The sequence below is a fragment of the Rhinatrema bivittatum genome, chromosome 2 (genome assembly GCF_901001135.1).
Source record: "Rhinatrema bivittatum chromosome 2, aRhiBiv1.1, whole genome shotgun sequence".
In the NCBI taxonomy this organism is placed as follows: Eukaryota; Metazoa; Chordata; class Amphibia; order Gymnophiona; family Rhinatrematidae; genus Rhinatrema; species Rhinatrema bivittatum.
In genome coordinates this window covers 242,880,743-242,904,418 of record NC_042616.1, presented here as the reverse complement: position 1 = coordinate 242,904,418, position 23,676 = coordinate 242,880,743, and the positions used below count along the sequence as shown (strand labels likewise).

The 23,676-nt window shown below is 42.8% G+C and overlaps 1 protein-coding gene across 3 annotated transcripts in view; it reads right to left on the bottom strand.

Moving 5' to 3' along the window:
* CPNE4 (copine 4) overlaps positions 1 to 23,676 on the bottom strand; it is a 988,906-nt gene that overhangs the window by 15,636 nt on the left and 949,594 nt on the right. For all 3 annotated transcript variants that reach the window (XM_029589334.1, XM_029589333.1, XM_029589332.1), the window contains exon 16: positions 11,597 to 11,833. In XM_029589334.1, coding sequence (XP_029445194.1) covers positions 11,597 to 11,833 — 237 coding nt within the window. The remainder of the gene's footprint in view (positions 1 to 11,596; positions 11,834 to 23,676) is intronic.

The window sequence follows — 23,676 nt, the reverse complement described above, 5'->3', positions numbered from 1 at the left end:
ATATTTAAAAAACCCAAACTGCGACGATCCGATTCCCTCCCCCTCCCAGCCGAAATCGATCGTTAAGACGATCGATCACACGATTCACATCTCTAATAGATAGTGTGTTTGCACGAAGAAAATAAAGACAAAATAAATAATAATAAAAAAGAACAAAGAATGGAATTTACTGACGCCTATCTCTGAAAAGTTTTTAAAATATAATTTTTTGAAATAAAAATATGGAGGTTGGAGGGTGTGTTGCTGATTAGACGGTAAAAGCACCGAGGGGGTTGCCGGACATTAACTATATGAAACCATCCCCGTCCTTCCAAAAAAATTGTTTTGATTTTATAAATAAATTTTGAGTAAGGATACAGTAAATATCTTAGCTAAAATATTAGAACCAAGTGATGATTTTGTTAAGTAACAAGTTATACACTTGGTGGGTAATCTCTGTTGTGGAATATGCTTCATCTTAGGCAGTGCATGTCGGTCACTATTTTGCTTTAGTTATCATGGTGGTGATACTGAACAAATAGGTTTTCAGCTATTTATTTTACTTTTGGAAACCCTCTTTACAGGGTTTACCTTTCAGCAATTGTACTTGGCATTTTTCAGGCTAAGCCCAGCTCCCTTCACTAATCGTTGCCCTTAATTTTCAGTCATGAAAAGGCTCAGAAAATATTATTTTTAATAAATCTATGTAAAGCAAACAAAATAGCTTAAAAAATTCTCTTTTATATTAAAGCTGGATGCAGCAGCAGAAGAGGAATACTCTTAGTCAAGCAGTGATAATGCTGCATTGGAGAAATGTTTTTATTCTATAGTAAGGGCTCTTGCTATGTGCTTGACTGGGATAGACTGAACGCTAATATAAGGGAACAATTTTTTACAAAAGGGTGCCTGGGGATAGTGGCAGCAGAAAGGGGTAATACAATTCAAGAAAGCATAGAAGATGCACAGAGAATCATTAGTGGTTGGGGAAGTAAGGGTAAAGCCAGAGATCAGATAAGGTCTATTGTAGTTGGAAGGAAGAATAAACAGAGGTACTGGGCCTTGCTGTCTGTTATCTGCCTTCATATTCTGTTTTAAGGTTGCTAGTGGCATCCAAATGTTGGTTAGCTTTCTACAGCCGGTATGTTTAGATTATTTTGTGCTTGCTTCATGATAATTCACATATACCCAAATGTTAATAACAGAGCTGTATCAAACACTGAATTCTGCTATTTTTGACTAAATATCAAAGTTAATAAAATGATATTCGATTGAAGCTAAATAGTTAATGAAGTAATAACTATGAGATGCTCGGATACTAAACTGTTCTTTGATATGAACAGATGACAATCAAAATTTTTTTTTTAAAAATCCCAAGGAATAACAATTGTCAAGATGCAGACTCCAGTTTCCATGAAATTGTTGTTGCTGGGTTAACTGCCTTTTCTCTTTATTGTACCAAGGAAAGCCAATTTATTAGATTAGATATTTGAAAATAGACATGTCTCATATTTAACTTGGTTCCTTGTAAAGGCTATGCCTAACTGACAGCTTCCTGTCAGAGTTTCAAATTATGTGTAAACGGATGTCGGTATATAAAAATGCTAAAATAAAATAAATAAATAAATAAACAAACAAATAAATAATGTTGAAGCTCAGAATATCATAGTAATGTGGTAATTTTGAATCTAAGTCTACAGGTATTTTTCACTCATGAACTTTAAACCCAATTTCAAAGCAAGAGAAGGGCCACATTTTAAAAACTACGCGTGGGCGTAGATTTGTGCAAGCAAACCGGCACGCACAAATCTACATCCGATTTTATAACATGTGTGCACAGCCACGTTCATGTTATAAAATCCAGGATTTGTGCGCGCAAGGGGATGCACAATTGTGCAACTTGCGTGCACTGAGCCGCGCAGCCTTCATCCGTTTCCCTCCGAGGCCGCGCCAAAATCAGAGCGGCCTCAGAGGGAACTTTCCTTCCACCACCCCCCACCTTCCCCTCCCTTTCCCTACCTAACCCGCCCCCCCAGCCCTACTTAACCCCCCCCTTACCTTTAATTTTTAAGTTGCGCCTGCCGCAGGCGTAGGCTGCACGCGCTGGCGATGGCCGGCCCACAATCCCGGGCACAGCGGCAAATGGCCACTGTGCCTGGAGGTTCCGGCCCCGCCCCCGCCCGTCCACTCCCCGCCCATTTTTTCAAGCCCCGTGACATTCGCGCGTCCTGGGGCTTGCGCGCGTCGCCGAGCCTATGCAAAATAGGCTCGGCGACGCGCAGGAGGCTTTTAAAAAGGTATATTATGCACGTAACCGTTTTAAAATCCGCCCCTATATGCGTATTTTTGCATTGCAATCTGACATGCATGCAAAGAACCTGCAGATATATGCACCTGCTTTTTTATGCAGGCACTTTTCTCATGCAACATAACATGTGTAGGATTGAAAATGAAAATTGCATGCGTGATTTTTCTCCCCTGTTCTCAGCATCCCTCTATCCTCCCCCTGCCCCTTCCCTGGGAACGCCTTGCCTATTTTTAGCTATATTGAGGTCTGGCAATTTTCAGACAGCCAAATTCTGCATGTAGATTACTACTTACCCATGAAAATGGTTTTGAAAATTGCCCTCTAAATTATCCATTTCTATATAGGTCATGACCTTCTTATTTTACAATACTTACTAAATTAAAGGAAAGTTTACATTTAAATGAAGACCTATTGAGATACATTCTTCTAATGAGGTCTTCTTATAGAAAACAATGTGGTTCCTGTTGCACTAATTGGGAACTGAGTGGCTTCAAATTGGTAGTTTGGGGCATGACAAAATGGAGAAGATGAGGCCAACCAGCCATTTCTTTTTAGTCCCTAGTTAATTTAATATAAACTGCTATTTTTATAAAATATGACCGTTTTATGACAGCTACCCTGGCAGTTCTTCACTCTTACTCTAGTGATGGCAAATTAGAATTTTTCTATGAGCAGGAGGCCTTTAAAATGTACTAGGGTGTGGAATCCTTTTAAACAAAATAGACAATTGCAACAGATTTGTCTATTTCATCTCATTTCGGGAATGCTGCAAAATGAAAATATAAATGTCAAAATTTCATAATATTTGGTATTTCGTGTTAGTGAGCATGGGACAGGCTGTTATGACTCCTGCCCGCGGAGTTTCTCCCGTGAGCAGGCCTCTTACCTCACGCTGTTCCCCATTGTGGCTGGATACCGCCGATGTTGGGCCTTCATCGCGACAGGAGCCGCAGACCCTGCTTGCTTCTTAAGTGGCCTGGAGGCCGCCTCTGCCAACGTGCTGCCACGGTCCGGACTGCTGCGGACTTGTTCCCCCTTAGCAGCAGAGAGCCGCGAGTCTGCCTTATCTTCAGCGGCATGGAGTCGCCACCGCTGGGGCTTGTCCTGTGGTCTGGGGCCGCCTCTGAGCTCTCTTTCGCGGCACTGACGCCACCAGCTGCTTCTTCCTGCTTCGAGTTTCCGGCCTGCTTCTCCTTCTGTTTCCTGTGCAGCGGTTGCCACTGTCCGTGGTGCTGCTCCTCTGTTTCCTGCTTCAAGGCGCTGGCGCGCACCTCTTCTCAAGATTTAAAGGGTCCGCGGCCAGATATGCCCCGGGCCCCACCTGACGATGTCTTCCTGTCTCAGCTCTATAAGAGGGCTTCACCTTCAGTCCTGCTTTGCCTTGCATTGGAGTTTCCTGCTCCTGGAAGTCTTGTCTTCCAGCGCTCTGTCAGGTCTTCATTCCTTGTTCTTCGTTGGAGCTCCATGTCCTGTCTCGCTTGAGTCTTTGTTGCTTCCTGTGGCTTCCTAATGTTCCATGTCTTCATGTTCCGAGGTTCCCAGTCCAGGCTTCCTGATGTTCCACTTTCTGATGTTCCAGACTCCTGACGTTCCACTTCCTGATGTTCTGCTTCCTGATGTTCCGAGGTTCCGTTCCTCCTTCTCTTGTTTCGAGTCCTCTTGACCCTCAAGCTCCTTTGGTTCTCCAGATGACACTTTGTTGGGGTAAATCCGTCTCGTCGATTCCTGTTTTCGTCATTGGAGTTTTGACTCGGCTGAATTCCTTTCCTGCCCTTGTCCCACTCTCCGTGTGGTCTGTGACCAGCCTCTTCAGGTTGTGTAGGGCGCGCAGTGGGACAGGGTGGTCTGTGACCAGCCTATTGGGTCCGCCCGTGTCGGTGGGCTGTGTAGAGTGCGCTGAGAGACAGTGCCAATGTCTGATCCTTTCAAGCTTCTCGTCTCGTCCAGAGTCTTCCAAGTTCCTTGCCTCGTCCAGAGTCTTCCAAGCTCCTTGTCCACATCCAGAGTCTTTTCATCCATGTCTTGAATCTTCTGTGTCACAAGGCCTCTGTCTGCCCTCATCCTCAGTCTGGCCTGCTGCTTCTTGCCGATACCCAGCGGCAGGTCCGAAAGGGCTGGGAATGATCGGAGGACTGTTCAAATACCAACATAGTGTTCTTGGCTTCCAGAAGCATGCAGGTCTGGCAAAGGGTTAGACTTTGTCTTCGCCCATGTTGGGACACACCTCGCCAACCCTCGGTGCTGTCTTGGATTCTTCTGGGATTGTGCCGAGGCCCAAGGGCACACAGTCCCCTCAAGTTGGGATCGCTCTCCTAGCGATCCCTAACACAACAGAGGCTACCTTTCTGTCAACCCATGCAGTCACCACAGTCACTCACCCTTTCATCAGTCACCCCCTCCATATACCAGGGATTTTCAAAGTATGCATATCTCAAAATGCCAAGGGCCCTTTCCTAAAATACAAAGGGACTGGCGAATTCAAAATATGCATTTTCATTACATGTTTTTCCTTTTGTTGACTAGAACTTAATACTATTATTACATCATTTCTTTTGTTTACATCTGTTACCAAGCACTGGCCATCCCCCCACAAACATCACCTTGGAACTTGGGAAACACAAACAAGTAACTAAGGAGAGAGTCATGTGAATGCAGAACCATACCTCTAGCTAGTGAACTGCTCCCCCAATTGACACTTTTTAACTTATTGGTAACATTTTCAGTTAGTGTGCATTAACTCCGAACTTAGGGAAACCCAAAATAAACAACCCCGAACCACTTTAAAAACAAAATCAAACAGATGATGACATGAAACAAAAATGACACCCCCCCCCCCCAAAAAAAAAAATACATACCTAAAATGTACAAAAAGCCGCAATCATTTAGAAGAGGCTAGAGAGATGAAAGAACCCTTCTGCCACAACACTAACAATGAAATTCTGCCTGGCTAGCATCCATTACAAGTGTCTAGGCTCCAAGAACAGCCTTAAACTCTTCCTTTCCTGTTAATTAGGATACCTTTGCTTTTAAACTAAAAGGCAAATAGGGCCCCAGATAAAAGCTTCTAACAGGGACCATTTTGATTTATTTACTTTCTTTTATTGTTCTCTTTCTGAATACCATCAGGACAGATAGAGAGCAGGCGTTAATAGCTGAGTGCATTGAAAAAAAGTACGGAAAAGCAGAAAAAACAGCTTTTCTGTACTTTTTTTAAAGTTAAAAAAAACCTCTGCAGGCCGCTTTGAAGACCGACGCCAATATGCTCGGTGTCGGTTTTCATAACCAGCCGGCTGCAGTTATGAAAACTGATGCCAATTTTATCGGCATCGGTGTTCATAACCAGCAGACCGCCGGTAACCACGGGGTCGCGTTAGCAAGGAGGCGCCTAAGGTCACGCTACTGACCCTAGTGCCTCCTTGCTAGCGCAACCCCCTAATTTGTTTATTGCATGGCGCCCCCCCCTTGCGGGCGCCATGCGTGCGCTAAGAAAGCGGGCCCTGAAAATTCAGCGCCCGCTTTCCGCAAATTTTATTGCATCGTCTCCTTTATGATTGTATCACTTATATTACCAAGATAAGTGAGTTTCATTGCATATAGTTTCAGAAGATAATTCATAATGCACAGAAAAACAGCCAATATATTTCTTTTAGTTTATTTTTTGGATTTAGTGTTTGTAGATCAGTTGTAGATCATCTGAATCACTATGTTTTGTCTCACAGCAAAACACTGTGAGCCATAACAACATGGCTTTGTACTTTACTATGCGATGGCAGCCCCCAATACATGGAGCCATCATCGTCTTAAAGGGCACCACCAATAAATAAATGTGGCCAAAAATAGTAATAACTGTCTGGGGGTCAACCATGACCCCCTACTCATCCAGGGGCTGCCAATCGAGGTGGCCCTGACAGCAACACTTTAATGAAAGCCCACCATGAACATATGACAGTGGCCACCCCCAACCCAGTCAACAATCAATAAAAGGGACAGGGTTTCCATCCCCACACCCACCCCCCTTTTCCATCAAAAATTAGCCAGGCGTTTCATCCCCTTCCCCTTCTCCCCAACCGTGAATAATAACAAAAAATCAGTGGGTATAGTGGCACCCTCTCCCCCCTGGACCCAATAAGTTCATACAGCAATCATTGGGGTCTAACCCCCCCAAGCCCTCCTCCTGCTCCCCATGACCTAAAATCTTGGAAAAGCTGCTAATGGAAGGGCCTGGGGTGCCCCAAGCCTTAGGCCTGGTTGGCAACATTATCCAAAATGGTGTCGAACTGCCCTCATTCCAATCAAATGACTGGGGTGAGGTCCAGACACTGGACCACAGCCATGTGGTCCAAGGTCTGGTGCCTGGACCTCACCCCAGTCATGTGACTGGGGCGAGGTCAGGTCGGTGCCATTTTGGATAATGGTGCCGATCGAGCCTGGGGCTAGGGGGTGCCCCAGGTCCTTCCATTAGCAGCTTTTCAAGGATTTAGGTATTGGAGGGCAGGAGGGAGGTCGACAGGGGGGGGGGGGGGGTTGTCCCTACTAGACCTCAATGTTTTTGTTATGAACTTGTGGGGTCCAGAGGGAGGTGCCAGTTTACCCAACACATTTATTTTTATTATTTGGGGGTTGGGAGGAGGAAGCGGAATGGGAGGGTAAAACTCCTGGCTAATTTTTGATGGAACTGGGGATGGAAGGTGGAAACCCTGTCTTTTTTATTGATTCTATGTTGCCTGGGTTGGGGGAGCATCACTGTGCGTTCAGGAAGTGCTATTATTAAAGTTTTATTGTTGGTACCATCAATCAAGGCAGAGGGAAGTCATGGCTGACACCCTGACACAATTCATGCATATGGATTCCATGCAAAGCAGCTCATTGGAATGTGGGGGAGGGGGGAATGTAGCCCGAAATATGCTAATAATTGTGAATATCATGCAATATTGCCACAATATACGCTGTTTAACACACATTATAGCCCTACCGTGGCTTGATGAATCTCCCTGTAAGTTAGCAGGTTAACTATTCAGAGTTAGTTGGATGGCTTAGCCAGCTAAGTCTGGTCAGGCCTAGAGCTGTTCTAATGTTAGCCGGCTATAGTTAGCTGACTATTTTCAATGGTGCAACTGCATTATTGAATATACCTCCAAATTTAGCTGGATATTGTCCATATTCAGACATAGTCCATATTCAGACATAGTCCATATTGACTTCCTTGTGTTTTTTGTTTATTTTTACCCAGATTTGAGTTAGCATGGCTCACCTCATGACTGTGACATTCTTGTCAGCATATTGCAGTGGTTTGCCATTGCCTTCTCTAGCCCACAGCGCTTGGTCTTCCCAGGTGATCTGCCATCCAGTTCCTGACCTCGCTTAGCTGCTGAGATCTGACAGGTTCAGGCTGGTGGTATTGTTGGGGGGATTGTTAAAATACAACTTTTTAATTACTCTTTTCTTTGCTTCCCTTTGACTGCTTTTTCAAAGGCTCGAGGGATCCAATTAGAGAACAGCCATACTTTAAGGCATAATGTGCCACAGCTGCATGATGTCGTAAAGCGATGTAAGTCAGCTGTACGCTATAAACATCTAAATTCAGCATCAGGTAAACCAACCATTTTACTTGAAATGCAAAATTATAACCCTGTTTAGTTGGAACTGAACACCACAGCTGGAGCTGGATTTCAGTTGAAATTTAGCAAACTGTAATTCACTAATGAATGTCAATAATATTTAACAGTAATAAGAAAAACGGGGACAGAAAAGTTATTTGTGACCCTGCTCACATCCCAGCTCCAGTTCTACAACTGCAGAAGTTCAGTGAGTTTTGCTGGACTATGGGGTGAATATACATATAGAAGTAGTTATTGCTTGCAAGTTCTTCACAAGGACTGATAGTGAGCATATAGAAAGACATGGTTAAATGGAACACAGTCAACATGGATTTACCCAAGGGAAGTCTTGCCTAACAAATCTGCTTCATTTTTTTGAAGGGGTTAATAAACATGTGGATAAAGGTGAACCGGTAGATGTAGTGAATTTGGATTTTCAGAAGGCGTTTGACAAAGTCCCTCATCAGAGGCTTCTAAGAAAACTAAAAAGTCATGGGATAGGAGGTGATGTCCTTTCGTGGATTACAAACTGGTTAAAAGACAGGAAACAGAGAGTAGGATTAAATGGTCAATTTTCTCAGTGGAAAAGAGTAAACAGTGCAGTGCTTCAGGGATCTGTACTTGGACCGGTGCTTTTCAATATATATATATAAATGATCTGGAAAGGAATACGATGAGTGAGGTTATCAAATTTACGGATGATACAAAATTATTCAGAGTAGTTAAATCACAAGCGGATTGTGATACATTACAGGAGGACCTTGCAAGACTGGAAGACTGGGTATCCAAATGGCAGATGAAATTTAATGTGGACAAGTGCAAGGTGTTGCATATAGGGAAAAATAACCTTTGCTGTAGTTACACAATGTTAGGTTCCATATTAGGAGCTACCACCCAGGAAAAAGATCTAGGCATCATAGTAGTTAATACTTTAAAATTGTCAGTTCAGTGTGCTGCAGCAGTCAAAAAAGCAAACAGAATGTTAGGAATTATTAAGAAGGAAATGTTTAATAAAATGGAAAATGTCATAATGCCTCTGAATCGCTCCATGGTGAGACCGCACCTTGAATACTGTGTACAATTCTGGTCGCCGCATCTAAAAAAAGATATAGTTGCAATGGAGAAGGTACAGAGAAGGGCAACCAAAATGATAAAGGGGATGGAACAGCTCCCCTATGAGGAAAGGCTGAAGAGGTTAGGGCTGTTCAGCTTGGAAAGAGACGGCTGAAGGGGGATATGATAGAGGCCTTTAAGATCATGAGAGGTCTTGAATGAGTAGATGTGAATCGGTTATTTACACTTTTGAATAATAGGACGACTAGGGAGTATTCCATGAAGTTAGCAAGTAGCACATTTAAAACTAATCAGAGAAAATTATTTTTCACTCAACGTACTATTAAGCTCTGGAATTTGTTGCCAGAGGATGTGGTTAATGCAGTTAGTGTAGCTGGGTTCAAAAAAGGTTTGGATAAGTTCTTGGAGGAGAAGTCCATTAACGGCTATTAATCAAGTTTACTTAGGGAATAGCCACTGCTATTAATTGCATCATTAGCATGGGATCTTCTTGGTGTTTGGGTACTTGCCAGGTTCTTATGGCCTGGATTGGCCTCTGTTGGAAACAGGAAGCTGGGCTTGATGGACCCTTGGTCTGACCCAGCATGGCAATTTCTTATGTTCTTATGTTAAGAAAATGGTAAAAATGTGACTTTTAAACATGAAACACCCAACAGTTTGTAAGATGTAAGTGGTGTCCTGGAAGATCAGATTAAATCCAAGACAGAAACCGAAGTGCCCTGTTCTTCTGGGCTTTTTGAATTGAGTCTCACTAACCCATGTGTATGTATGTGCGCAAGGAAGTGGTAGCCAGATACATCGTAAAGCTGGGTTTTTTGTTTTTTTTTTGTAAATATTCAATAGCATATTAGAATACACACAAAGGAGGTAGTCTTCAAGGCTTCAGCCCCCAGCCACTGAGACATTCTCTCTTCTGGCACACCTTTGTAACTGGACTGACCTAAAAGCATAGCTAGAGGTATTATGCTTTGTAATTCTGCATCCTGTATGAAGTTATGTTTTAATTTTTAAGTGCACGTGAATCTGAAATGTAAACGTTATTTTAGGGTACTCAGTGATTTGCTGGAGGGATGTCCTTGTTATATTATTTGATGAACAGAGAAGACTCTTACTGCATAGCACAGTGCTGATGGGGAATCTCTTCATAAGCGTTGGCAGCACACCATGGCTGCTGATAGGCATCCTGCCTCTCCTCAAGACCTCCCTCCTCTCTACATCTACTGCTGATCAGATTGCTATGAAGGCCCAGTTTTGAATCATCCTTTCACCTGTTATGCTAACTGTGACTGCCTTTGGAGTTTTACTGGAGAAGAAGTGGGAAGGCCTGTACTGACGCCACAACTAACTTGGGCACATCAGCTAGTCTCCCAACTGCCTCGGCTGGCAACTTTGGACATGCAACAATCTCCTGCTTCTCAATGGATGGAACTTTAGGGCAGCTTTATTTATCCATTCTATAGACTCTGTCCATTAAATTCCTTTCCACTTTCCTTCTTCTAGCCATCCTTCATCTCCTCTGTGACTCTAACCATCGATTTTCTTACTATTACATATTTTCATCCATGATATTAATTTAATTTCCAAATGTAACTCTCGCTTTTGGAATCAGCTTAATAAAATCCTGCACTTGTATACTGTTGAGTCCCCAGTATTTTTCTGAAATATCCTGCTTTTTCCCCCTCTTTGTTTCATTCCAACTTTTAACCTCCTGAGAATGCATTTAATATATTTGAGTCTACAACATAATTAATAGATTTCCAATAAGAGCTGCTGAATTGTCTCCAGCATCAAGCTACTGATAAATCTTCAAGGATATGCAAATGTAATTTGGAAAACCAAGTCATCACTGCATATGTCAGTGGTGTTACTTATAAATCAGCTTTTGTGTGAGCGATGCAGGCCTGGCATGATAGGTAGGCATTGGGAGATATTGCCCAACACCTCCCACGTCCCTGGTTCAACCTTATGCTACCTCTTCTTGATCCCCCACTCCTCCACAACCCATGTCACCTTCTCCTGCCCTCTGCTTCATGCCATGTCTGAATCTTTTGCCAGCTAGGTTCAGTCTGTGGTTTGAAGATACACTACCCGGAATCTCATAGGGACTTGATGGAAGCACACACTCAGATCACCAGATGGGACCCTGCTGGCAGAGAAGGCAGCTGTGGCATAAGGTGTCATTCTTCTGCTGGTCAGAGAGCGGGGGAAAGAAGATTGCCGTGGGGTGGTGGGTGGAGGCAAAAAGGGAGGACTATACATGGGAGAGAGAGAGAGAGACAGAATCATGGGGGTTGGGGGAGAGGATCACGCAGGAAGCAGGGCTTGGGGCAGAGACAGAAAGAAGGAATTTTATGTGGGAGGGGATTGGCAAGGAGAAGATCATGTGGGTGAGGAGGACCCCCCCATAATAAGTGACTACTCTCCAAAGTCTTTAGGCTGTAGTCAGCATCGTAAGTAAGTCTCTTTTTCTGAGCCGAGGGTTTATTCAGTCAGTAGGTGAAATCATTTTGTTTTTTTTGCTTTTTTTTTTTAAAAAAAAAGACAGTATTCAAGTGAGTGAGACCTTTTCTTTGCTGCATCAACAACAAACATTACACTCTGTCTCCTTAAAACAAAAGGACTGAGGGAAAATGGAACTTACGTGTTTGAAGTTCCTAAACGGTACAAACTGAACGATGTCTCGGAGAACTGGTTCGCCCTTGGGGGACCTCAGGATGCCATCATCCCCATCCAGCATCTGCATATCGCTGAAGTCTGCATTGCCAACGCCTACAATAATGACTGACATTGGGAGATGTGAGGCATGAACAATGGCTTCCCTGGTATCAGCCATATCAGTGATCACACCATCTGTCAGAATCAGTAAGATGAAGTATTGCTGTTTGGAGAGATATAGAAAAGGCAAAAAAATGAAACAAAATAAAATAAAGGTGGCCAGTTTTTATACTTGCCACTTGTTTTTCTTTTTCTTTTAAGATATCCCATTTTTTTATTCTAGTGGTGAGATGTTATATCATTATCTGGGTGATATGTGTTTATCTCCTCTCTGTTCAAGCAATGAATTGCAAATGATGCCAGTAGGTGGCACTGTGCTCTGGAAGAGAGAGAGAATATAATTAGAAGTAAGAGGGGAGGCGAGGGATTGTCTTGGGGAAGGAGCTTGGGATGAGTTGGGGAACTGATCGGGGGGGGGGGGGGGGGGGGGGTTTGAGGGAGACAGTTTCTGTTCGGCTTGGTCACAGCAAGGGATTGGACATTCCTGCATGAATAGGGACCCAATCCCTGTTACCACAGGTGCTTGTTTGTATATCATGGCCTTAAAAAATGCTGTGCAGGGCTGTAGTGTCCCAATAGGTGAATTAGGTGGTTGCTTAGGATGCCAGCCACTAGGAGGCGGCAAAGAGCAACCATGTGGGGAAGCGAAGAGATTCATTCCACTCATGGGAGAGAGAATTAGAGCAGTGCCTCTGTTTTGTGTGTGTGTGTGTATGAGTGTCTGTGTGTGTGTGTGTGTGTGTGTGTGAGTGAGAGGGATTGTGTATGTATGAAAGAGCAATGATGTTAGTGAGAGAGATGGAGCCTGTGTAAGGGTGCATGTGTGAATGAGACAAGGAACCTAAGTGTGTGTGTAGGAGTGAATGAGGTCAGGGTCAAAAGCGGGGCGGGGGAGGGGCACAAGGCAGAAGGTTTGCCTCGGCCCTGATGTGTGATATGTAAATGTTTACTATACCCATTAGTGAATCAGCCGCAGTGTGGGAATGATATGGCATAGCAAATGTTCAAAGTCTGTACACAAAGGCACCTAATAAATTCAAGGAAACCATTCAAAAGAAAATAAAGGTCCCCCATTAATGTTTTTTCCATGAATTATACCCATAAGTGCTGTGATATTAAAAAGAAAACAACATATAACAGATAATATGATCTATATGATAAAATGGTGCTGTGTAATTGCATATGCGGGGGAAGCTAACAGTGCTTTAGAAGTAAGAATGAAGGAACATAAAATCTCAGTTAGAAGATATAGATAATGAACTTGAGAATCATGCAACAAAGCATGGGAGTAAATTTTCAAAATTTGCCAGTCACAAAAAGTCATCACTGAGAGGGTAAATTAACAAAACCACACATAGCATAGCTCCCTGCTTCAACGGCAGGGGAGAAGAAAAACAACCAATAAGGGCTGAATAACATAGTCTGGGTAAAACAAATAAGCATGGGTGTAGCTTGCTTATTGCGGCGGTTACTACCCCTACTACCCCTAACTAATCAAGCTTGATATTTCACTCGGATGCAGCTCCATCACTGCTCTCTGCATTAATGGTGGGGGTGAAAGGGAAATAGAACCAAAGAGCTAAGAGAAACAGATAATTATGAGAAAAAATGTGTGAAGCTTGTGGGCAGACTGGATGGGCCGTTTGGTCTTCTTCCGCCATCATTTCTATGTTTCTATGTTTCTAAACCTCCTTGCTGATATTTTCTATCTATTACAAGGCATTGTTCATGACAATATTAAATTAAAAGATCCTCATACTGAAGGGCCGTGTCACACTTCCTAACGTATGGTGACGCATATAGTATTAATTTCTGCCCAGCTCCAATATATAGCTGCAAACTTATTTTTGTTAATTTTTGTTTTTCTATGCACATAAAAAGAAAGGAAGAAGTTTAGTGTAACTTAGCTTCAGCATGATGAATATACCCCATACTTAAACAAAAGCCATAAACATTTTATTGTGCTTGTAAATCAGCTTGGTATGATCATTCAAGGATGATTAAACTGAAGCACAGTGGCTTGCCTCAGAACAAATACTCGTAGCTAGTGATAGCAGATAATAAAAGCATAGGGGCTGATTTTTAAAAGCCGGCGTGCTCCAATCCCGGGAGATATGCGTGTGGCCGGGCCGCATGTGCGCTGAGTGCATTTTCAGAGTGGCCCGGCTATGCGCGTATCTCCTGGCGGGCTGGGGGCTGTCCCGGTGAAACGCTCAGCTTCAGAGAGGAAGTAAGTTAAAAAAAAAATGAGAATAGTTCCATGGGGATTAGGGGCCTGGGCGGAGAGAGGAAAAGGGAGGAAGGGTAGTTAGGGGGTTAGGGACGCTCCTTTATTGGAGTGGACTGGGAGGGAACTGGGGTAGGCACTGTCCCGTCGTCATGCATGTCCACAAAAATTCCCTCCGTTGCGCGCATGTGAGCACGGGTATCAGATTTTATAACGCGCATATGTTATAAAATCGTTGCGTCCATGTGCACACGCCAGGAACCGATAAGGAGGTCAATATTCAAAATGTTTTTCTGGTCAACTTTTGGAGTTACTAGGTCAAAATCTGAGATTTGAAAATTTCCCGTCTCTCTCTGGCTACATTTTGTCTGGAAATCTTGCTATCTGCGCAAAATTTAGCTGGGCATAAAGTGGTGGCACTGGAGGGCGTTCTTGGAGCTTGGTTTCACCTTGTCTAGGCAGCGTAATATTTTGCACTACCCTGACAGACTTACCTGGTTAACTTTGGACGACCAAACAAAGGTCCTAAAGTTACCAGGATAAGTAAAGAAAAAAACAAGTAGAGCAAGATAAAAAAAAAACAAAACTCTGTAGTGGACTGAGCAGGGACTGATTTCTCTCCCCTTTTGCCTCCCCACAATAAAAAAACAACAACAAAAAAAATGAGTGGGCTGAATGGCACATATCCCCCCATCCCCTACTTTAAATATCTTGATGAAGCAAATGTTCACCCTCCAACCCGCCCCCCCCCCCCAATCCCTAAAAGTATCCAGGAAGCCCAATGGGAGGGACCAATCTCCATTCCGAATTGAGTTCTGAATGGGGATTGGTCTATATATCTTGGAGTACAGTGAATAAATGAATATTAAGTACCAGGACCTGTCAGCTCTATGGGCGCCGAATACACTGTTTTGAAGTCTATGTTTCGATTAGCAGTATATTAAATAATAAATTATATTACAAAAATTATATATTCAGTGCAGCAGGAAGAAGTAAGAGCCTTTCCTCCTCTGGCTGGGTTTCCTGGACACTTTTGGGGGTGTGGGGTGAGCATTTGGCAAATCACTTTTTTTTTTTTTTTTAAAGACGGGATGGGGAACATCAGAACTGCTTGGCCAACTACAGTTTGTTTTTTAATCTTGGGATAGGAGCAGGACCGTCATGTCCCAATAGGCAAACTAGGCAGTCACCTAGGGCGCCAGTCATTAGGGGATGGCAAAGAGCAGCCATATGGAGCTGCAAGTGGAACCCATCCCAATCATGGCCGAGAGGACCACAGACTCGGCGGGCCACAAGCAGCACCCACTCTGCTCGCGGCCGAGAAATGCAGACACTCGGCGGGCCATGAGTAGTGCCCATCCTGCTCGCAGCCAAGGGAAGCAGAGTCTCGGCAGACCAGGAATGGCACCTCTGTTTTTGTGCGTGAGTGAAAAGGATGGTGTGTGTACGAGAGCGCAATGGTGTAGTGAGAGAGAGGGAGGGAGCCTGTGTAATGTGCTGGGTGAATGAGAAAAGGAACCTAAGTGTGTGTAAGAGAGGGGGCCTGTCTGAGTGAATGAGGCCAGGGAGGGGGCCGGGACCTGGACTGGGGGGGGGGGGGGGGGGGGATGGGGGGGATGGTGCAAGGTGGAAAGTTCACCTGGGGTGCCTAATACCCTTGCACAGGCCCTGGGTAGGAGTGGCAATGGAAGGGAAGGTAGGAGGAAGGCTGCTGCTTGGACCACTATAGTTCTTTTAGGTTAGAGGTGGGAGGTGCGAGATGATCAGTTGTTGCTTGGCCTGCTAGTTTTTGTTACCTGCTGACACAGCTCGCTCTGCTGAGGGCAGGGAAGAGGTATTGTGTTTGGGCAAAGGTGTACCTTAGAGAGGCCAGACACCCTGGAGCAGATAATCTTCTACCTGAAGCAGCTGCTGTTGCCCACAGGTTGGGTCCTTGGGTGCAGGTGGCCACCAGGACTTGCTAAACAGGAAGCAAGAACCAGGCAGGATACAGGAACTAGAAATAGAGCAGGATCCAGGAACAATGCAGGAATAGGCTGAACCGTGGTTTCTCAGAGCGAACTCCACAAAGACTGTAAGTCTAGCAAAGGTGTGTCAGGCTGGAGGTCCTTATATCCAGCCCTCAATTTAGGAAACACCTAATGTGGTGGGAAGCAAGGTCTACCTGGCCCAACTGAACACACTGGCAACTGGCTTCTGGGGCAGTGCTGCGGATGCGCTGAGAGCGCCCCTCCCCCTGGAAGGAGGAAGTGAGAATATAGTTGCTGGCATTGAGGCGACTGCGCCGCCCACCCACCCACCCGTACCAACACTCAACGAAGGCAACGCCGAAGGCGCTTGCACAATGAAGTGTGCGCTCTTGGAGTGTGCATGAAGGAGCACGACAAAGGAGCTTGCTCCTTTGTGCGCCCCTTTGTGTAGGCCCAAAGTGCATTTTTTATTGTTCGCTGGATTGAATACTACAATCATGGCCCAGATATGCTTCATTGAGCCTATACTAGGACGGGGCCTGAATGGAGATCTAACAAGTGTCTCAAGTGAGAAGAAAAGAAAGATCCCAAACCTGCCCAACGACAAGTATTAACTCTACGACTTTCTCTTCCCATCTAACACTAACACTACTACTATTAAATGTTCAGTCTATGTAAAAAAAAATCCCATTGATTAATGACCTGTTAGAAGATCTACAGCCCGCTATTTTTTCCATCTCTGAAACCTAGCTGACTGATAAAGTTAATGTACTCCTAAACCAAATTTTCCACCCTGGCTAGACCTACACGAAAAGGTGGGGGATTATTAATAATCTGTAGAAAAGAACTTAAACTATTACCTTGCAAAGCTGAGATTAACCCATCCTATGAAGTGGCAATTTTAAAATCATGTCAACTAAATATAGGACTGGTCTACTGTCCACCAGGTTTACTCCAAAAAGACTGCTCACCACTTATTGAATTATTCACTAAAGTATTTCCAACACCAGAATCTACATTAATTGTTGGAGACTAACCTCCAGGTAGACAAAACACTGAGAAACTTCAGCTTGTGAAATGGTTTTTAGAAGCAATGGAAGCCCTGGGATGGTCACAAGTTGTCTCTAGAGCCACTCATAAAGCAGGCCATACTCTAGACTTAATATTTGCAATTAAAACACTTTACACACAATATTGCCCTGTCTGATTACCAATTAATAAAAGTGGACATAGCATTCACCAAACAAATCCACAATAACATAGATAATAAGCTTACTTTTAACTTCAGGAAAAAGATAGAGACAGAAGTACTTGCAGAAGCAATAGAAAAAATATCCATGAACTAAATCAAACCAATGCTACATTGGCATTTGATTCTTGGGACAAGTTAGTCAATGACATAGCTGAAAACCTTAGTCTAGTCCAGATGAAAACTATTAACAAAGAAAGGAATAACTCCAAACACAAAAAGCCCTGGTACAATGATGAATTACGAAGCACTAAACAGAACCTAAGAAAATTAGAGAAATTCCCATCTGCTGAATCCCTAGGAAAATATAAATCTTTCCTTACAAAATACCGTACACTAACCAATAAAGTAAAAAAAAAAAGAATATTATGCTAAACAAATTCAAGGAATTATATTAAATTCAAAACTGCTCTTCGAGACTGTAAAAACTTTAATTAAAGACCCGTCATCTTCCATCTCAAGAAACTACAACTTCACAAAAACCTCTTGTAATGAATATGCCACCGTACTCTTAGACAAAATCAATAAGTTGAAAAACAATTCACTGTCAGTTCTCCAACAAAAACACCCGAAGATTCAAATGACATAGTTAAATGGGCCAATTTCGACAGAGTATCAAAACTGTACATCAGTCAAATCATTGCCAAAATTAAACCTGCTACTCATCCGTGTGACCCAATACCAGCTAGTTCCTTGAAACAAATACACCATGTTATCACTCCATCAATCACTACCTTAATCATTCACTATCAGAAGGAATTATACCACATGAATTAAAACAAGTGGTAATAAAACCGATGCTAAAAAATAAGTCTGATAGAACTGACAACGATTGGGACAACTATCGTCCAATATCCAACTTGCTGTTTCTAGCAAAAGTTCTTGAGAAAGCAGTGTTATCACAGTTTGCAAATCACCTGGATGATCAAAATATTCTCTACCCAAACCAATTTGAATTTAGGAAACATCACTCAACTGAGGCATTACTACTCTCATTAACAGACTCGGTTTTAAGAGGGCTTGAAACAGATGAATCGTATTGCCTTGTGCTAATTGACTTAATAGCCACCTTTGACACTATAGACCATAACCTGTTATGTCATCAGATGAGAAACATAGGGATTGACGGCATGGTTCACAGACAGTTCACTTCATTCCTATTTAACAGAACATTCCAAGTAAAACTGGGCAACCACACATCTGACACCTTCCAGTGTGAAACAGGTGTTCCTCAAGGCTCAGTCCTTTCAGCAACACTATTCAACATCTACATGTTCCCACTGTGTAAATTACTAACAAATCTAGGAATAATTTTCTTCTTATATGCTGACGACTTACAATTTTACATACCATTCTCTAGATCTTTTGAAAATACAGCTTCAATACTCTCTACATATATGAAAGCAATACAACAAGAACTATCGCAAATTAAACTGACATTAAACCCTAAAAAGACAGAAATCATCTGGCTGAGTAGAAACTCATCGACAGTTAAACCACCTCTCCTAGACCTGGGTAGTTTTCGAATTAATCCCTCAAATCAAGTTCGGGATGTCGGTATATAGCTAGATGAGAACCTCACAATGAAAATGCACATCAGTAAATTAATCAAGACAGGTTACGGCAAGTTGAGTATTCTATATCGGTTAAACCCATTAATGTATCTTGCAGACTTCCATACTGTACTGCAAACTCTAATCTTCTCAAATCTTGACTATACAACTCCCTACTACTAGGTCTTCCAGCAAGTCACTTAAAATCACTACCACTATTGCAAAATGCTGTAGCAAGACTATTACTAGGATCTAGAAAATATGATCACATTACTTCAGCACTGATATCACTGCATTGGCTGCCAGTACAATCCAGAATCTACTATAAAGTATTAATGATAATATTCAAAATCATTCACGACAAGAACACTGGCTTATTAGGAGTAACACTACAACCTTAAAATCCTCAGTGAACACTAAGATCTCAAAATAAAGAATTATTGTCTTTTCCCACAAAATGGTGCACATATCTGATGCAAATAAGAGATCGAGTGTTTTCCATAGTGGGTCCAAAGTTCTGGAATTCTCTGCCTGAGTTGTTGCGTATTTTACCAGAAAGAAAGAGATTAAAAAATGAATTAAAAACATGGCTGTTCAGGAATGTTGTAAAGATACAAAAGGTATCGCCACAAAAATTATTAATAAATAAAGGCTTTCACCTTCAATGTATAGAAATGTATTGTAGAAAATATTTTATAAAACAATGGGATCGCATCAGCAAGCCTCTTGACGACGTGCTCAGTGCAACCAAGCCGTCCGGTCTTATCTATCACTTGCGATCCGTTGTTTTGTTAGCTTTTTAGTGTCCACCATCCGGCGGTTTCGACCAAACATGTAAGTTGACTATTTGCTCTTATAGTCCTCTATACCACGTTCTTTCATTGATTTTGTTATAAATCTTTTTGATATTTTTGTGAATCTATAATTTAAACTTGTGACCCGACAGCGGCCGTGTTTCGCAGACGTATCGCTGCTTCATCAGGAGTCATCAATATATTGTAGATTCATCGGGAACCGAGTCTCCTTCAGTGTTCACTTACAGAACGCCAGGCTAGAGAGTTTAAATTATAGATTCACAAAAATATCAGATTTTTGTGAATCTATAATTTAGATATATTATTAGTTTATAGATATATTATTAGTTTATAGATATAGATTAGTTTAAATTATAGATTCACAAAAATATCAAAAAGATTTACAACAAAATCAATGAAAGAACGTGGTATAGAGGACTATAAGAGCAAATAGTCAACTTACATGTTTGGTCGAAACCGCCGGATGGTGGACACTAAAAAGCTAACAAAACAACGGATCGCAAGTGATAGATAAGACCGGACGGCTTGGTTGCACCGAGCACGTTGTCAAGAGGCTTGCTGATGCGATCCCGTTGTTTTATAAAATATTTTCTACAATACATTTCTATACATTGAAGGTGAAAGCCTTTATTTATTAATAATTTTTGTGGCGATACCTTTTGTATCTTTACGTGATTGAACTAACAGGTTCGCAGTACTGCTCTTTGTGGTTTTAGATTGTTCAGAAATGTTTACAGAAGAGAATGTATGGGAAGAACTAAGAAAACTGAAAGTGGATAAAGACATGGGGCCTGATGAGATTCATCTGAGGATACTTAGGGAGCTCAGAGATGTGCTGGGGGGGGGGGGGGGGCGCTGAGTGATCTGTTCAATAGATCCCTAGAAACGGGAGTGATTTCGAGTGACTGGAGAAGAGTAGAGTGGTCCCGCTTCACAAGAGTGGGAGCCAAGAGGAGGCTGGAAATTAAAGGCCTGTCAGCCTCACCTCAGTGGTGAGAAAATTAATGGAGACTCTGCTGAAAGAAATAATAGAGAACTACATACAATATGATGGCTTGCTCGATCTGCATCAGCAAGGATTCACCAGGGGAAGGTCTTATCAGATGACTCTGATTGATTTCTTTGATTGGGTGACTAGAGAATTGGATCAGGGAAGAGCACTCAATATGATTTACTTGGATTTTAGTAAAGCCTTTGATACGGTCCCGCATAGAAGACATGTGAACAAAATGAGAAGCTTGGGAGTGAGTGTCAAGGTGGTGGCGTGGATTAAAAACTGGTTAATGGATAGAAAACAGATTGGGATGGTAAATGGAACCTACTCTGAAGAGAGAATGGTGTTAAGTGGAGTGCTGCAGGGACTGATGTTGGGACCGGTTCTATTCAACATCTCTGAGAGCAACATTGGGGAAGGGATAGAAGGTAAAGTTTGTCTATTTGCAGATGATACTAAGATCTGCAACAGAGTTTACACGCCGGAAGGAGTGGAGAGAATGAGACGTGATTTAAGGAAGCTTGAAGAGTGGTCGAAGATATGGCAACTGGGATTTAATGCCAAGAAGTGCAGAGTCATGCAACTGGGATGTGGTAATCTGAAGGAACTGTATGCGATAGGTGGTGAAGTGCTGCTGTACACGGAACAGGAGAGAGACCTTGGGTTGATAGTATCAAGCGATCTAAAGAAGCAATATGACAAGGCGATAGCTAAAGCTAGAAGAATGCTGGGCTGTATAGAGAGAGGATTATCTAATAAGAAACAGGAAGTGATAATCCCCTTGTACAGGTCCTTGGTGAAGCCTCACCTGGAGTACTGTGTTCAGTTCTGGAGACCGTATCTCAAAAGGGACAGAGATAGGTTGGAGGTGGTCCAGAGAAGGGCAACCAAAATGGTGGGAGATCTTCATCAAATGATTTATGAGGAGAGGTTGAAGGACTTAAATATGTATACCCTGGAGGAGAGGAGGAGTAGAGGAGATATGATACAGACCTTCAGATACGTGAAAGGTTTTAATGATACATGATCAACAGACCTTTTCCACTGGAAAAATCCACTAGAACTAGGGGTCATGAAATGAAACTTAGGGGAGGATGACTCAGAAGCAATGTCAGGAAATATTTCTTCATGGAGAGGATGGTGGACATCTGGAATGCCCTGCTGGAGTAGGTGGTGAAGACAAAAACAGTGCAAGATTTCAAAAAAGCATGGATAAACATTGCAAATGCCTAAAGGCAAGGGGGAGTGGAATGAAGTAAGGCATGGGGGAATCTTGCTGGTATGGCAGATACTACCCTTAATAAATAAACCGTCACGTGGGGGTAACTGGCTGGTGTGGTGGATACTACCCTTAACAAATAGCCTTCAAAATGTGATGCAGCTCCATCATTGCTTGCTGCTTCAACGGCAGGGGGAAAAGAGGAATTGGATTCAGACAACAACCAACAAAGACATTGAACTGTATAGTGTGGGAAAACACTTAAGCGTGGGGGCAACTTGCTTGATGTGGCGGTTACTACCTTTAACCAAAAAGCCTGATACTACAATTCTCATGCAACTCCAATATTGCTCTCTGCTTTAACTGCAGGTGGTGGGGGTGGGGGGGGGGGGCGGGGAAGAAATTGAACCTAAACAGTAACCAACAAGAGCATGGGGGTAATGTGCTTGATGCAGCGGTTACCCTTAACCAAAAGCCTGATTCTACAATTCTGATGCAACTCCAACATTGCACATTGCTCTCTGATTCAATGGCGGAGGGGGAACGAAATTGGACTCAAACAGTAACCAACAAGAGCCCTGGCCTTGGCAGTTTGAGTAACTGATAAGTATGGGAAACTGAAAACTATGGGAGCTTGCTGGGCAGACTGGATGGGCCTTAGGGTCCTTTACTGACGTCACTTTTTAGGTTTCTATGTTTCTATTAACTTAGAGACATCAGAATATACAGAACCACAAAAACAAGGACAAAAGATATTAATTGAACCTTGAAGAATAAATCAAATGATAGAATGCAAGGTCTTCAAAACAACTCACTAAGGGGGTTATTTATCAAAGTGCTATATGGCGTTTTCGCATGCGTTAAGGCATTTTCGCATGCGAAAAACGCCTTTAACGCATGTGAAAATGCCATAACGCATAGTGTATTGCAAATTAGGAAAAGGGGAGGAGTTTGGGGCTGGCTTTGTAATTTGTGAAGCCATATTGCATGGCTTTAACTACACCTTTTTCATTTGCGTTAAGCTGTGTGATATGGCTTTATCATGCTTTGTGATGTTTTCGCAAATACTATTTTTAGTATTTTAAGCTGCTGGAGAGCCAGCCTAGCTATCAGGGAGGGAGGGAGGGAGAGAAAGAGAGAGAGAGAGACTGACTAGCTATGAGGCCCTCATAGTAGTTAGGTATTTATACCTCTATATGAGGCCCACCTAGTTACTTCTAGGTGAGGTTTAGGTAGGAATGTAGGGGTTAGGGGCCACTTTGACATTTAAAGTGAGATGTACAAACAGAACAGTACTCTCCTCTTGTGAAGATTTGCTGACCTTCAGAGTGAGAAACTCAACCAAAGATGAGATTTGTGCAATGTTCGCTCAACCTAGCTTGATGTTACCCTGGTAGAGAGTCCATCAAGCTAGGTTGAGAGAACATTGCACAAATCTCATCTTTGCTTGCGTTTCCTCACTCCGAAGGTCAGCAAATCTTTACAAGAGAGCACTGTTCTGTTCGTACGTCTCACTTTGAATGTTAAAATGACCCCTAACCCCTACACTCCTACCTAAACCTCACTTCGAGTAACTAGGTGGGACGCATATAGAGGTATAAATACCTAACTACTATGAGGCCCTTATAGCTATTTTCTCTCTCTCTCTCTCTCTCCCCCCCCCCCCCCCCCCTAGGAATTACAACAATTTGGTTGCTTAGTGCAAAAGATTTATCGCAGTCTGTGGTAATACCTATGGCAAAGCGCTAAGATAGCAGACTTTGCGATAAACAGCCTATTACCATAAAACACACCCCTTTTCCTTTCGCATGTGATATTTAGTGCATTTTGATAAATCCAGGCCCAAGTCGTGAAAACCATCACTTTGTATTTTCATTATCCAAACTCTCTGCCTTATGTATTAGATCAATGTTAATATG